Raw genomic sequence first — 15,277 nt, forward strand, 5'->3', positions numbered from 1 at the left:
GCAGCCTCTGAGCTTCTGGGAAGCAGTAGCATAGGGACTTTGTGTGCCAGGGCTTTCAGGAAGGCTGTCTTGTTTAATGGCCACAGATTAACCTTTCCACTCTGAAACCATCTAATTACCTTTTGGATTTATGTATACTTTTGACTGCCACAGCATCCTGTTTCACAGTTTAATTAAGTGCTGTATGAGAAGCGCCTCCCTTTGTTTGTTTGAACTGATACCCTGGTAATTTCAGAGGGTGCTGCCTAAATCTTGGGTGGTGAGAAAAATCAGTCTTTTCGGTAATTGCCTTTCAGGCAGCTGAAGGGGAAAGGGCTCTTCAGCATCAGACGTCTGGCTATCTGCCACTCAGAAATCCTTCTTTGCAGACTTCATGACGTTTCCTTGGCAGTTACCAAAGAGGTAGGAACGTTGTAGTTAACTGTGTCCCATGTACCTCCTACACAGGGTGGAGAGTAGATGTGTGCCTGTGTATTTACATGTGTGCTTTGCATCTGCCTCCATTACTGTTTTTAGCTCTCATTTCTCCAGTAGCTAAGTCACCTATCTGTATGATCTGCCTATGTATGTAACTGTATTTGCAAGTGCATCTGTTTCTGTCTCCTCTTTGAGCTACGTGCCATTAGAATGCAATATACAAATGCGGAAACTGAGGCACCAGTTGAGTGATCTGCTACAGTCCAAGTCTCTGCCCCAGATGCAATTAAACCCTGGAGCTTTTGCCTTCCAGCTCTCTTGCACTTCCTCTTCCTCAGCATCCCAGGGGACTGACTGCAGGTGTCTATTTTCCAGGGTCTCCTGATTTTTCTTCTCCTTCTCTGCGCTTTCTATAGATTTGCCCTTTCCGTTGATGTACTGTCTCCTTGCACTGGTGCAATTTTGCAGTACAGTTGCTGGATGCTTGGAGCCTCCCAGCTCTCGTATTGAAGGGTGATCACACACGCTTTCTCGTTGCTCAGTTAACAGAGAGGTCTCAACCTAAGCTCCTCAGATTAATATATGGCTATATTTTCAAACTGGTACTCTTTGTGACCTGAACTAGCTGCCTTGTACTCTTACCACGTGTGATTGCCGAATACGTTAAATCTTCCTTTGCTTGCAGAAGACGGTAAGACTTAACACTTTTCCATGAAAGTAGATCCATATCTTCTATTCAATAGCTAAAGGTGTCAGATGCTTGAATGGCTCTGGTGTTGCTGGACTCTTCGAACCTTTCTGTTTAGAAATTCAGGGCTCAGATTTTCCTGCTTAGAGATCAGAGACAAGAGGAGAAGCCGTTCCGGCTTACCTCATCTGATTCTGATATTATTTTTGTATTTCTGAGGAAATCTCTCTGTTCTAAGCTGTCGTGTGCAGAGGCATAGTTCAGCTATCATTTCACTCTAGCTTCAGCACTTCTAGCCCTTATATTGTTCTCTTTTTATTAACAAGCACAGCTAAGGCAGAAGGAAGCATAAGGCTGTCTCTTGTCATATCTTTCAAATGAAATGCTTGACTCCCAGGTGCTCATTTCTTCCGCTCTTCAAGATAGTCCTCTGAAAGCAGGGATCACTCCGGAGTAGCACTGAATTCTGTAAAATCCCGCTGATTGCAGCAGGAATTGTGTGCGATCCTCCAGGATCCTCCAGGATTTGCAGATCCTTGAATCCAACAGCTCGAGCTCTCCTGGGTGGGTGGAGCGGCAGGATTCAAGTCCTGATGTGAACTGGTCTGAGAGTAGATTTGAATCCTCATCCCATTTCCTGGATGAGTGCTCAAATTGCTGCTGTTGCATTTTTGTACAGGAGGAAAGTGCTACCCTTCTTCTATCTTGTCTTTATGAACTGTGCCTTTATAGTTTGTAATTAGCCATTTTTTGTTCCCCCCCCTCCCCCCCCAGGAAAAGGGTCTAAAATCAAAACAGTGTACCTTGTGGGCTAAGTAGCACACTTTATTCTGTGTGAAACAATGTTCCTCGGGCCTGCAGTCTTATTAAAATTGGGCTGTAAGGGGACCTGAGGCCAGACAAGAAGTTGGTATCAAAGTAAAGGTGTTTCTGTGCTTATGGTCCTGTGCTCTTACTGTGGTCTTATATTCCACCTGGACCCAGAAAAAAGTCCTGTTGTCTCCTGAGACTTCCCTCCAGGTGAAGAGATACTTCTTACAAGATGATTCTTACGTTTTTCCCTCATGACTTCTGCAGGTGAACAACCTCCGCTCAAAGGTGTGTCGCTTTGCAATCGGCACTCTTGGAGAGCTCTTCAGGACCATGAAGAAGCACATGGACCAGGAGGTGGAGGAGATTGCTCGAGCCTTGCTCCAGAAGGCAGGGGACTCCAGTGAATTCATTCAGAAAGCAGCTTATCGATCCCTTGGGATCATGGTTGGAAGCGTGACTCCTGCACGGGCAATGGCTGCTCTCATGGCTGGTGGGGTCAAGTACGTGGTTCTCTCCTAGGGATGTCCTTCACTTTAAATCGTGTGGGAAGGGGGAAGGGAAGGGGGGCAGAGGGACAAGCAGGAGAATGGCTGGAGGGAAGAGTCCTTTCTCCTAGATACTCTGTGACTTTGTGGGTGAAAATCTCTGACCATCCCAATTCCCTTCCTGTTATCATCTAATTGTACCCTGCTACAGCCTACCTGTTCTCACAGTCGGTCAGTGCTGCCTAGATGTGGTGAGCAATGGGGAAGTGAAAGTCCCTGCAGAGCGTGGTGGTACAGCCCCATGGCTTTGCAGGAACAGAGGCAATGGCAATTCCAGCAGAGAGCATCCTTGTTTGATATTTCACAGCATTAACCACAAAGGCCCTCGGAAGAACCATGCATCATCGTTATGCCATTAACTTGAGAAGCAGGGAGGCTAATTGCTGGGACACGGAGCATGTAGGGGAGAAGCTGCTGGATGCGGTAGGTGCCTGCTCATCAGGCACAGCTCCTGCGGGGAGGAGTCTGACACCATGTCATTAGGACTTCGCTTTCTAGTCAAATTGACACCAAATGTTAGCTTTGAGATGCTGAGTCACATTACAGGCGCCTTCACAGGCAGCCTCAAGGGATACCTGAAGCAGGTGCTGCCTTGAAATAATAGTGTTGTGTCTGATACTTTCAAATAGGTGCTCCTCTTTTCTAGAAAGGATGCTCTAACTGAAATGACTGCTACCCTTTTCTCAGCTTTTGAAAAGGGTAAAACATTCAAACGTACCTGCTGCCAAACCGTAAAGAACAAACTCTCTGCATTGTTGGATGTTCTGTAGCCTCATCCTCCATGTGTGTGGGTATTTTTTTTTTTTTTTAAACCCCTTTCTGGCTTTTCAAGGGCCTGCAGGTTTGGAGATAAGTTGGTGGAAAACGTCCCAATCCTACCACAGCACTATCTGTGTGTGGTGGTGTGGTGAAAGCCCTCTGATGCGAGTCAGCATGAATTGTTTTTCATTTCCCTCTTTCTTGGAGTCAGTAATTTCAGGAAAGAGACTGAGTATCTAATAGCCTAGGGCGTTTGAATCTCTCTTTCACCCTTGCAGGTGGCCCATCAGTAAGACACCAGCTCTGTGCTTGTCAGGGGATAGCAGTGGCTGCCGCTGGCTCGCGCTGCGGCGAGGAGGCAGGCCTTCTGCCCCCAGCCAGGACAGGGACGGTCCCTCTGCGCGCGCCTCCTCTTTCTCGCTGCCCGAGTGTTTGCAATCTCGTTCGCAGTCACCGAAACGCCCTTGTCCGGAGGTGCGCCGCTGAACACTTGCTGACCGTAACGGAGCAGATCGGAGCTGAGAAGCTGCTGTCGGGCTCCCGCGAGAGCACTGAGCTGCTGGTGCAGGCGCTGGTGAAGCTTGCTCAGGACTGCAATCAGGACACAAGGTAACGACCTCCCTGCCGCCTCCTGAAAATGGATTTTTGATGGCTGGCCAGAAATGCTAGAACCACAAAAGAGTAGAGGTAAAGTAAATATTAAGGAAGTTACTCCCCAGTGTGGATAATGCTGTCTGGGGAAAAGACTGTATTTGATACTGTAAGGCTGTCCGGCAAGAGGGACCGTTGACAAATTCCTGTGACATGCATGGTTTTTTATGCAGATTAGTCAATTGAACAGTTTCTTTTGGTCCTACCTCTACAGTACAAAGCTGGTATTGCCTGCTGTTCTTCATCAAAAGATCCCCAAGCACTCCTGGTATGGTTAAGATTGTCCCAGAAGAAAAATTCTAGTTATCTTCAACTAATGTGTTCAGGTTCCTAAACCCCTTACGCAGTTTGTTGCCTGTGATAGTCACATTTGCTTCTTCCTAGCCACTTTATAATGTTGTTGTCTGTAGCTGCATGACTTCCACGTTTCCTCTTAAAGACAGCTGTAATTTGGTAGCACGTTTGAAAAAAAAAAAAAAAAAAAAAATCCAGTGCAGCCATCAGAGCGCTTCAGTGTTCAGCAAAAGGAGAGCCTCGTTAAGGGAATAACTTACTTTGATTATTACTCTAAATCCTCATTAACAGATTGCAAGAACATATGAGCAACTAACTGTCCTTCAGCCTACTTTTGTATAGAGTAGTAGGCATAAGCTGATTTGCTCTAGTTTCTCCCCCAGTGAAAGGACTGTGAATTATTGTGCGTTTGCAGTGAGACATTGCACACGAGCACTGACAGCAAAGCAGGAGATGCGCTTCACTCATCCCGCAGGATCCCTCCGTGCACCCAGTTTCAGAGGGTGAAACTGTATTTCCCTGTTGCCCTGTGTCTTCCAGTGCCTCCTGTGTTCAGCTGGCACCATTGTGTGGTGGTGCCAACTGCAGGTGAATATCTCTCTTTGCTGAAGGGAGAAAAAGTTCTTATGCAAACATTGCACATGACAGGTATGAAATATCAGCTTATTCTTTTAACCCTTTTCTTCCTTGGCTTATGGATAGGTAAAGAAGACAGTAAGATTAGGTAGAGAAGATGGTCATTCATTTCTCTTCCCTGCGTCAGGTTTTATGGACGGAAGATGCTGAACATGTTGATGAATCATCCAAAATTTGATGGGTATTTGAAACAGTCTCTCCCATCACATGACTTGCGAGATGTTATGGCAACAATTAAGCAGAAAGTAAGTGCTTGGCAGGAGAAGGTCTCCTTTATGCAAATACTGAGGTTGCTAATATGAGAATGCGATTAAGTATATTCAGTCTTTCTGTTTCTCATTCTTCTTCTACTGAGCTGTTTTGCTTGTGGGAATGAACTGTTGATCCTAAGCGATTTTATCAGCAGGCAGTCAAAGAACAAGTGTGGCTAGGAATAAAGTGACGGTATTTTGAATATCAGCCTCAAACAGGAAGAAAAGTAGGAGAAAATGTTTTCACCCTCACCCATAAGAAATAATCCCCTCTTCCTTCCCCCCGCCCCCAGCAAGGAAGTGAGAATAGTGCTTCTGAAGGTGTTGGACCTTTTTGTAACAGATGAAGGAAGTAATAGTGCCTAGAAAATTTCCAGGAATACAAAAGACGCACAAAGCTGTCGTACTTAGCGCATATATTGTCCGTATTCTGGGGATACTGCTGTGCCCTGTGGAGCTAGAAGGAGCTCTGAATTCAGCAACCAGTGGAAAAACATCCTGTTTTTTTTTTTTGTTTTTTTTTTTTCATTCCTTTCCATTTTTATATCCTAGAAAAGAATCTTGCTTTCTGCAGAAATAGGGAGAGCGAGTGTGAAAGGCAAATCAACTCTGAACATCAACAGTCCAGTCTTGAGATACTCCAAAAATCTCCCGCTATTCCCTTCATGAAAGCTTATTGCCGATCAAGTCCCTTTGTTTCCATTTGCACTCAAGACTAATGCGTTCAGGATTTTATACTGCTGCCCATCATTGTAGCACCTACAACCTGCGTTAGGCTGAAAATGGAATCTCCAGTAGATATCACAGAATCTCTGGTCCGTCTCCTCTCTAAGCTACGAAATGTTCTCCTAAGCCTTTCTGGGTAGCAGTGATCCCAGTTACAACTTGTGTTTTAAATGTATGATTTCCTATTTTATCTTTTATAGACTTATGTTCTTTTATATATGTATCTAGGGGGTAGAAGACCATATATCTGAACCTCCATCTGCCAAAGGCCGCAGGGAGTCTAGGAAGAGCAGTTTGACGACGTCCCTGGACATCTTGCCTTCTGACGAAGGGTACTGAACACTTCCGCTAGATTTGACAGAGCGTGTGACAAGGTTTTCAGATCTCTTCCTCAGTAAAATCCTTCTGGTGCAGCTGACCTGCTCTCTGTGCCAGAGATTGTTTTTTTTTTTTTTTTTTTTGCCCCCAAAACCTTGTGAGATGAAAAATAAATACCTAATTCTGCGCTAGGCTGAACACAAGTTCTCTGGGGGTTTTCCACGAAAATCAAGAGACAGAAAGAGACAACCAACAGTTGCAGCTTGGAAAAGCCAGATCAGTGGCTAGGACAGTGCCATGGAGGCTGTGGAAGAGTCATGTTTCTTTGCTGTTTGACTAGAGATGATCATTGCAATCAGGGTCTTGTCATCTGAGGGGAGTCTTTACTAGATGGGTGGTTTTGATGAGAAGTCCCAGTCTGGAACTGAGAAGCCTTTTTCAAAAAATGGCCCACTTCCATGCATATGGTTTGGCCTTGATGAATCATTGCTTTCTGACCCTCACAAAGCATCAGCAAGAGAATTCCTGAGCAGTTCTGGTTGACTAACAGCCTGAATGTGGATTTTTTTGTGTAGCTATTCATGTTGTTCAGACCCTTTACTGACTGTGTGGTTGATGGATAGCATGTTTTTATGTTGTGCTGCAGATCAGCATTCAAGATAGGAACTTGGTCTTTGCTGTCTCTTCAGGCCAGCGGGAGAGCTACTTGTACCTCCTTTCCTCTGATAACAGGGTAGATTTGTTTAGCTCTGCATTCTGTAGTGGCAGGAAGGTGAACACATGCCTCTCCATGGTGGTTAGAGGATTTTCCCGGGCATGTGCCAGTGGCGACTGATCCAAGGGAATTGTTTCCATTGAGTTCACTAAACATCAGATCAGTCCCTAGGGAAGCGATAATGTGAGAGCGTTAATGCAGTGCCTGGCTTCTGTTTGCATCTCCATTACTCATACTCTGAATTCCTTCAGATATGCCCTTAATTCCTTCGGGTGGGATTCATGTGTTTAGGTGCATCTGAGCTATTTATCTAGATTCCCCTTTACTTGTGACAGGCACTTCTCCAAGGCAGTTTATTTCTTTATATTATGGACACCTCCCTCAAGATCCCTTAAGATGTTTAAACTTTGAAGTAGTTTCTACTTCTCACCACAAAGGGATGCTAGATGAGTACCTGGAAGACATCTGAGGATAAGTGAGATAAATCCCATCTGCAGTGTCTCAGTTTTCCTAAGTAAGCACTAATGATAATGCCTCCTGTAATGACTGTCATGAGATCAAAGTCACTTTTCAGATGAGAATCTAGCTGAAATTACATCATTAGGAAGTCTCCTAGAGATGCTTTTCTCGCAGTTAGCTGAAGATGTTATCACCAAAAGGTCTTGTCTTACCTTGTTTTTTTTTTTTTTTTTTTTTTTCCAATTCAAGGTCCAGCTCTGATGTCCTCGTCTTACCTCATCAGACAGTCCGGCGCATATCACTTCGCACTGTGGAAGAGATTGAACAACTCAAGGAGCTTAACAAACTGTTGACAGCCAAGGAGTTTCAGACACGAATGGAGGGAGTTGTGCTCCTCCTAGATCACTGCAAAAACAACCCCCAGCTCATCTCAGCAAACATTGTCCAGGTATCTAGGGCATCTGCATTTTCCTTTCCCCTTAGTTCTTTTCCCAAGCCTGCCCCAGTAAACTTAACTGCATCTGCCTGGCGCTGCATACCAGTCGTTCGAGACTGGCTGGTCCTTTCTTACCCAGAATAATTTAATTCAACTCCAGGCTTTAGTGCAAGTAATTCCAGTCCAGACGTATTTCTCTGGCAGGTGTCTGTTGGTGCTGTTCACAAATTGGTGTTTCAGTTTACTGTGCTGTAGGCTTCTGCTCTCCCCTATGCTTAGTTAAGTGAAAAGAAAGGAAATCCAGCCACCCAAAGCTGACAGTTATTTTCAGAAGAAGAAAAGGATGGGATGGGGGAGAGAAGTATCAGGCTAGGTTAATAACTTTTTTTTCCACAGGATGCTCATGTGAACTTTATCTTGTATTGCGAAGGTGCAATTCAGCCTATTTACTTCCCTTCTTATCCCTTCCCTGTTTGGGAAAGACTGCTCTCACCCTTCTTGGACCCAGTTCTGCTCTTTGGAAGAAGGAGGAGAACTACTAGAAAAGGATCTTCTCCTCTTCCTCCTCCCAGCAGCTGTGTTTCTTCCCTTTTCCAGAAAACGTTGCCCAAGAATGTGGCTGTTGTGGGGCTGAACCTGCTCTAATGAGAACTGGCACAGCACATTAAACTTGGAGTCTAACTGTTAGCTAGAAAGATTGGATCCTGAAGAATTCATCAGAGCCCTGCACTTCACCAGTCCTAGGTTCTGCGATAGACAGCTAAAATCAAACCTGGATCTCATCCAGCTCCAGTCTTGGCGAAACCAAAACTACCCTCAGTCCTTAAGACAACTTTATGGAAAGATGGGAATCACAAATAACTGTCTTCATACCAAAAGATTTTTTTGCGTTATTAAGATGGGGTTAATTTTATAGGTGAAAAGAATCTCCATATGAACTGTGTCCGTTCTAAAACCTCCTAATAAAATAAGGAAGTCTTTTAAACCACGTGGGGTTGTGCAACTGCTGTTGTAAGTAGCCCACAGGAAAACAGTGCAGTTGAACTAGTAAGCACTGGCCTGTCAGAAGGGATTATATTCATCTTTTACATTGCTGAGATCTTCTCTTACAACATCCCTTCTCTAAACAAAGACCTTGTAATTCAGCTTTCATGTCATTTGTTTTCTTAACAGATTTTTGACATTTTTGTCCTGAGACTTCAGGATTCCAACAAGAAAGTGAACCAGCAGGCTCTCGAGTCCCTTGCTGCCATGATGCCCCTCCTTGGGGACGGCTTGCACCCAGTGCTGGTCCCCGTGGTAGCAGCAGTCACCGACAACCTGAACTCTAAGAACGCAGGGATTTACGCAGCAGCTGTGAAGGTGCTGGATGCATCCATTGCACACCTGGGTAAGGCTGACCTCTGCCTGAGTACCCTATGGCATAGACACTCCCCTAATTGTGGTTTCTCTCTTGCAGTCTAATTAACACTTGATCTGTTGCTGTCTGGTTTTTGTGGAAAAATCCAGCTGCTGCAAGATGTTTATTAGGCTCTGTCTGAATTCTTTCTGTCCCAATCTGTTGTGTCATGTTGTGAGGTGCAACTCAATGGATAGCACTTATCATTGGGGTCATATGTCTGATTATTAATTCAGCAGAGAGGACTCGCTAAGGATTATACTAAGCTCTTGCTAGAAGAGCATGAGGGAAGTGACTGTTGTGTCACTGTGGTGTCTGTTGTGGCTGTTTTTCACTCTTTCCTCATGGGAAACAGCATGTATTGCCTTTTTATTTTATTTTTTATTAAATTGGGTTTGTAACATGCACATTTTTAAAAGTTTATATTCATTAAAAGAAGGAGAAAGGAACATGCTTTTTCCTTGAAGCGAGAGGTGGGAGGGGACGGCAGAGGTTCTTTGCTCTTGCTGGACTTTGTTCCCCGCTCTGGGAGTGCCGGCTGCCTCGACATCAGACTGGTCTGGCCCTTGCTGACCCTGGTACGAAATCTTTTGAACTCAGTTGCTCGTTCTGGAGTTTTAGTTCAGCTGTGCAGGGCCCAGGTAACAATGTCCCTTTGAACACTGATTTGGAAATTGAGATTTTGAATATGACATGATATTGTGTTGTGAGAGAAGACGGCAAAGATCAGATGAAGGATAAAATGCTCGCTGCATGGCCAACCTCGAGCTCTCGACCTGTGTTGGCTCCCCTCCCGCGCAAGGGTGAGGAGCCAGCCTTCTCTGGATGCTCAAATGTGGGGTCTCAAGTGTGCCCAGACTGTAACTGCAGGAGGGAGGAGGTGAGGTCCTGATCTGCCCTGTGCCCTGAACCGCCTGGCCTGCTGTGGGGTGTGCAGCATGTCCTTTTGCAGCCTGAGAAGGTGGCCTGGAGCTTTTGGTCATCCTCAGCCTCGCTCCCGCTGGGAGCGCCAGCTCTGCGGCACGTACCGCCACTCCATCCCTCGTTGTTATCTGCAAGCTATGTGCTTGCATGCCATGGATGTACAGTGGCGTGTTCTTGCATGGATAATGCCACCAAAGTGTAAGCTGATGGATGTCTTTACAGTTCATCAAATCAACCTTTAACAACTACTTTTTGGTCAGTGCGTTTGAAACTGTTCCCTGGTGATCTGCTCTTGAGAGTGATTGTACACGTGCTGGTGCTATGTGTTTCTTTATAAGCCTATGGATACACTGCCCTGACGTGAAGTCCTCGCTTCCTCTCGCCTGTCATAGGTTTCAGTTTGCCTAATTTAGGGGCAGTAATCTAAAAATGAGGGAGGCACAAAAGAAGAAGTAAAAGGATGAGAATAAATTACAATGGGATTACACTGAAGGTTTTTTTCCTCAGCCCAGTTGTATGGTTGTTGTGAATCATTCACAGCAATGCGCACAAGGACAGGAGACTGGGTGGCTCTCAAAGTTGGGAAGGGGTTGTAGTGTTCGTTCCAGTCAGGACGCGCAGTTCAAAAACAGCCCTTAAGTCTGTCACAAGCATCACTCTCTGTGACACATCGGTTAATCTTACACACTTGATTTTTAGGGAACTGGGTCCACTGGGGCTAGTGGAGAGGTGTTGGCATTGCCTGATTTTTCCCTTTTGGAAGCATTTCAGGGAGGGAGGGAGACTGAGCCTGCTCAGAACTGGAGGGGCTTACGTCTTCTTGTTGACTGCAACGGCTGCTAGTTGAAGAGCCTCAGTGATGTGTTTAAAGTTAGGTGAGATGAATCCAGGCCCGAATTTCCCTCTTGTTCTTTTGGTGTGGATTTAGACACAAACTTGCAGCTGTGTCACTGTCATTGCTGTAGCTGTGACTGGTCTCCAGGGCTCTCCTTCTTTTATTTACTGCAGCTCAGAGGTCTTTTATTGAAATGTGAGATGAGAGCTGATGTGTGTGCATTTGTGTGTGCAAGGAGTTGGGTTTTGGACCCATCAGGGGATGCCATCAGTAAAAGTGTGCTGTGGATGTGTTTTTTCCCACAGATTAAAATAAAGGTACTGCAGAAGAGCAGGTTCCACATAAAGTTCTTGAGTTCTTGGGCTGGTGCCAGGTTTGCAGATTGCTCACGTCCTTTATATTCAGAACAGCAAAGGCCCTGAACTCCTACTGCCTGTAACTGGTGGGCTGGGTGACCAGCATCTGTGATTGTGCAGTCCTTATGTACCACTTTGTAGACAAGCTTGCATCCGTGCCTCTATTTCTCCAGTGTCCCAGGAGCCTTTGGCTCTGGGCTGCTCCTTGGCTTTGGTACAGAAAGAGCTGAACAATAAATCCTGGTGTACAACACTGCTAGAATTCAGGGACAAATGGATTTTTGGAGGTTGTTTAGGCCTAATTTAACTTCCCAAATGAGTTGCTTTGATGCTGGTGTGAAGAGAAGTTGGCCCATCAGGGCTTCTGCAGAACAGCTTCCTTAGAAGGCTCTGCGTTATGGTTGTTAGCTGGTCTTCTCTCCTTTCCACCTTTCTCCTTTGTCTCCTTTTTTTTAATGGGAATTTATGACTTGCCAAGTTCATTTCTTTAGAACAAACAGTTATAAATCCAGCTGTAAATGATGGCTTGTTCCAAATGTTGTTCTGCATGGGGCGAGATTGCTATAGGCTATAACTACATAGCCAAGGTCTGCTGTAAATTCCCTTGCCACACAGATTTATGTCAGCTGTGAAAATGCAGCACTGGGTGAATATGCCTGAAATATTTAGTGTTGAAGAGGCAGATCTTAAAGGGGAATTATTAACTCTTTCCACATCAGTTTCCTTGCAAACTCAGTGAATTTGCTGACCTTTGCCTTTCTCTGTCCCAAGTATGGCACGGTTCCTGCCTGCGCAGTCCGGAGAACTGTGTGAGACCTGTCCTGTGCTTGGCATTGACCCCTTTTCTGTGACTCCCAGGAGAAGGCTAGGGAAGAGCAGCCGCATCTGGCTATCCAAGGATACAGCAACTAGCTTCCCTAAGGTTTTTGTGTCAAACGTAAACATGTTGTCACCTGGAGCTTGTGCCACCTCTCCCTCCCCACCGCTGAACTGAGAGATCACCATGAATCTTTCAGTGTTGGCAGATGTCAGAACAGGAGCAAGGCACATCTGTCTTTATTCACAGGGACTTCACTTGGAGACAGGTTCAAACTCAAAAGTTTGAGGGTGTTTTTTTTTTTTTTTTCCTTCTCATTGTTATACACATTTGCAAAAATTCCAATAGGCGACTGAATCACAGATGTTTCAACATTCAAGATCTGGGGCTTTAGTGGGGTGACAAAAACTGTACTGACAAAATGCATGCCCTCACTCTTTCCCCATGCTTTAAAATTGCCTACCTTTACAATTTAAAATCAGGTGGCAAGTGACAAAAACTCACAACAGAACCCTCCAAAAGATTGCACAGTGCTGCTAGCTCGGAGACAGTGAGTCTCGTCCCACTGCTCTGCTGTGCTGGGCACAGCTAAGAGCCCAGACGTTGCCCTGCGACTTTAAGTATTGGCATGCCTCAGATTCTGAATTTTAGGTGAGCTTTCCTTATCTGCCTCCTTTAATGATCCATGCAGCAGCGCAGGCTGGTTATAAAATTACTTGATCGCCCTATACAAAATTATCATCCCTGAGATCCAAATTCCATCTACAAACAAACTGAATTGCTTCTGAACAGTACCTGAATCATTTATTTAGCGTAACCTTGACATGAGGCTGGAAGTCCCCGGCTTCTCGCTGGAGGTCGTGCACAGCGCTGTCACCTCTGCAGTTCGATAGCTGTGACCGGGGACCCTCTCCCCGTGGAGGGAGCCGCCTTGTAGATGGGGCAAACCGAGCCTTATTGCACCTGCTCTCCTCTGACCTCTGTCTTGGCCCTTTCATAGAACAGCTTGTCCTCTGCCATGAAAGAAACTTCCTCTAAATGGCCATCGCCTGACACAGGGATCTGGAGCCGGGCGGTCAGCCTGCGTCGTTTCCAAAGGAACCGATCCTCCATGGAAGGAGAAGGGAAACCTCCCCCGTAAGGTGGCTGGCGCGAAAGTGGTGGAAACAGGATGAGAGCGCAGGGGAGCAGATCCTTCTTTTGTTCGTATTATAAACGCTGGGCTGCTTGTCCTGTGGCCAATAGGTCCATCTAATATGCCGTGCAGAGAAGCATAGCCGTACTGCCTGCTGCCTTTTCTCTAACAGGCATTTAAAGCTACTCTGTCTTTAGGTATCTCTAGGCAGATGAAGTAATGGTTGGGTAAATTCGTTACATTTGTTAGCTTCCTTGTTTTTTTAAAAAAAAAAAAAAAAAAAAGGTTTTCCCACAAAAATCTGTGTAGATACTGATATTAATAATTAATTAACATTTTGTGCTGCTACAGCATTTCCAGATCTTGGAGCAATTTTTTCAAAGCGGAAGCTTTAAGGTAACTCTCCAGGAGGGAACAGCAAATGTGTAATAGCAGCTGCCAATATCATAAGAGTGAGAGGCAAAAGGTGAAGTGTCTGTTTGAAAAAGTGAAGGAGAAGGCTGTAATTACCAAAGCAGAAACTTAATTAGGATAGCAGGATCAATTCCTTGGTGCACACTCTCGAAATAATCATTAGGGACTTCCTTTTTATATCTCGCACAAAAAGGAGCACTTAACAGCACAGAGCTACTTAAAACCACTTTGGGATTTGGCTCTGTAGTGATGCATAAAGAAGTAGGTTGCCCACTTTATCAGCACCACTTCTGGTGACACCGCGACGTGTCATAGCACTGCCCACCCGCGCTCCAGCCTCTCCAACAAACTGTGCAGGGCTTATCAAAATGATAAGATTGGAGTGCTGCCAACCAATCTAGGCAACAGTGTATAAATTACAGGAAGACCCCAAGTCAACAACCGGCAGCACAGGAAAAACTTAAAGCATATATGGCAATCAAGTACTGGGAAGTCAGTCGGTTTCACATCTCTGCCAAGATTTGACTTCAGAGATGTTACGAACGCCTCTGAGAGGGGGTGGTGCTGGTGCTGAGCAGGTACGTCTCACTAATAAGAGGAACTGCAGATCCGGTCCATAAGATCTCAGCAGGTAACTTAAGGATAAACTGGTATTAAATTTGTAAAATATGAATGGATGTGTGGAGTCATCTCACTTTTTTTCTTAGAGGTGAGGGAAATTCACCTCTGCAAAGCTCCAGCATGCAAATCCTATGCAGTATCTCAAGGCGATTTAAGTTTTGAGGGTCTAAATGAGAAATATGTCACACATCTCTTTGTGCGGTAGTTAATTTTATATTTACAGCTGTGAAATGCGAACTTTTCTCTCTGAATTTAGAGTGCTCCTGGGTAAGCTTTAAGGAAAGAAGAAATGTAAGAATTTCGAAGTCGGCTAAAATTTACTCTATTTTACAAAATGTAATTACCCCCACCCTCTTGTTTGCTTATAACCTCGGAAGAGTGAGCAGAAACAAATCTTCTCTTTCAGATAACGTATTGCTGCTGCAAGTGTTTGCCAACCGAGTGCGTTTTCTGAGTGGCCGAGCCGTGCAGGACGTCACGGACCGTCTATCAGGTATCGCCTGCTTCCACTCCTCTAGGCTTTCAAATTCAAAAGGCTCTTAGGAAATGGCAAATGTTTTGAGGAAATGCCCCTGAGTAGGCAGTGCAGAGCTCCCCAAACCGCGGGCGGACCTGGGTCCGGCCCTCCTAATGCCCTGTGGCTGGTGCAGTCCCTGCAAAACGCACCAAAAGCGTTGCTGTCGTAACCTCTGCCGGCACGGAGCTAAAGAAAGAGAGACTAAAATACCCTCCTCGTAGGACAGCAAAGGCCAGGGGCGTCTCTAAGGGTTCCCTTTTCTAAAGCAAATGCCCATCCTGTAGGAAAATGTATGATAACTGGTGCTCCTGAGGGTCAGTTTGTGTTGTCTTCAGGGCACAGTCGATCCTGGAGGACAGATTTTGTTTTCTTGTCGGAAGCTTTTTGAGGCTGAGTGCCGCAGAGCCTGCGGGTCGTAGCATAGGCGACAGCTCTGCAGAAGTAGAGCAGGCAAGGATAACATGCAGGGCAGGACTGGGGGACAGAGGGGCAGAAACGGACAGTTCAGTCCTGGCCGTTTGGGCTCCCTGCCCGTACTGCAGATAAGGCAT

General features: G+C 45.5%; 1 protein-coding gene across 12 annotated transcripts in view; it reads left to right on the forward strand.

The window, feature by feature from the left end:
* TOGARAM2 (TOG array regulator of axonemal microtubules 2) overlaps nt 1-15,277 on the forward strand; it is a 55,272-nt gene that overhangs the window by 36,419 nt on the left and 3,576 nt on the right. For all 12 annotated transcript variants that reach the window (XM_068940080.1, XM_068940079.1, XM_068940084.1 and 9 more), the window contains 8 exons: nt 297-402; nt 2,183-2,418; nt 3,673-3,831; nt 4,931-5,048; nt 6,009-6,112; nt 7,522-7,720; nt 8,882-9,098; nt 14,616-14,702. In XM_068940080.1, the coding sequence (XP_068796181.1) occupies nt 297-402; nt 2,183-2,418; nt 3,673-3,831; nt 4,931-5,048; nt 6,009-6,112; nt 7,522-7,720; nt 8,882-9,098; nt 14,616-14,702 (1,226 nt within the window). The remainder of the gene's footprint in view (nt 1-296; nt 403-2,182; nt 2,419-3,672; nt 3,832-4,930; nt 5,049-6,008; nt 6,113-7,521; nt 7,721-8,881; nt 9,099-14,615; nt 14,703-15,277) is intronic.

This window comes from Struthio camelus, chromosome 3 (genome assembly GCF_040807025.1).
Source record: "Struthio camelus isolate bStrCam1 chromosome 3, bStrCam1.hap1, whole genome shotgun sequence".
Taxonomy (NCBI): domain Eukaryota; kingdom Metazoa; phylum Chordata; class Aves; order Struthioniformes; family Struthionidae; genus Struthio; species Struthio camelus.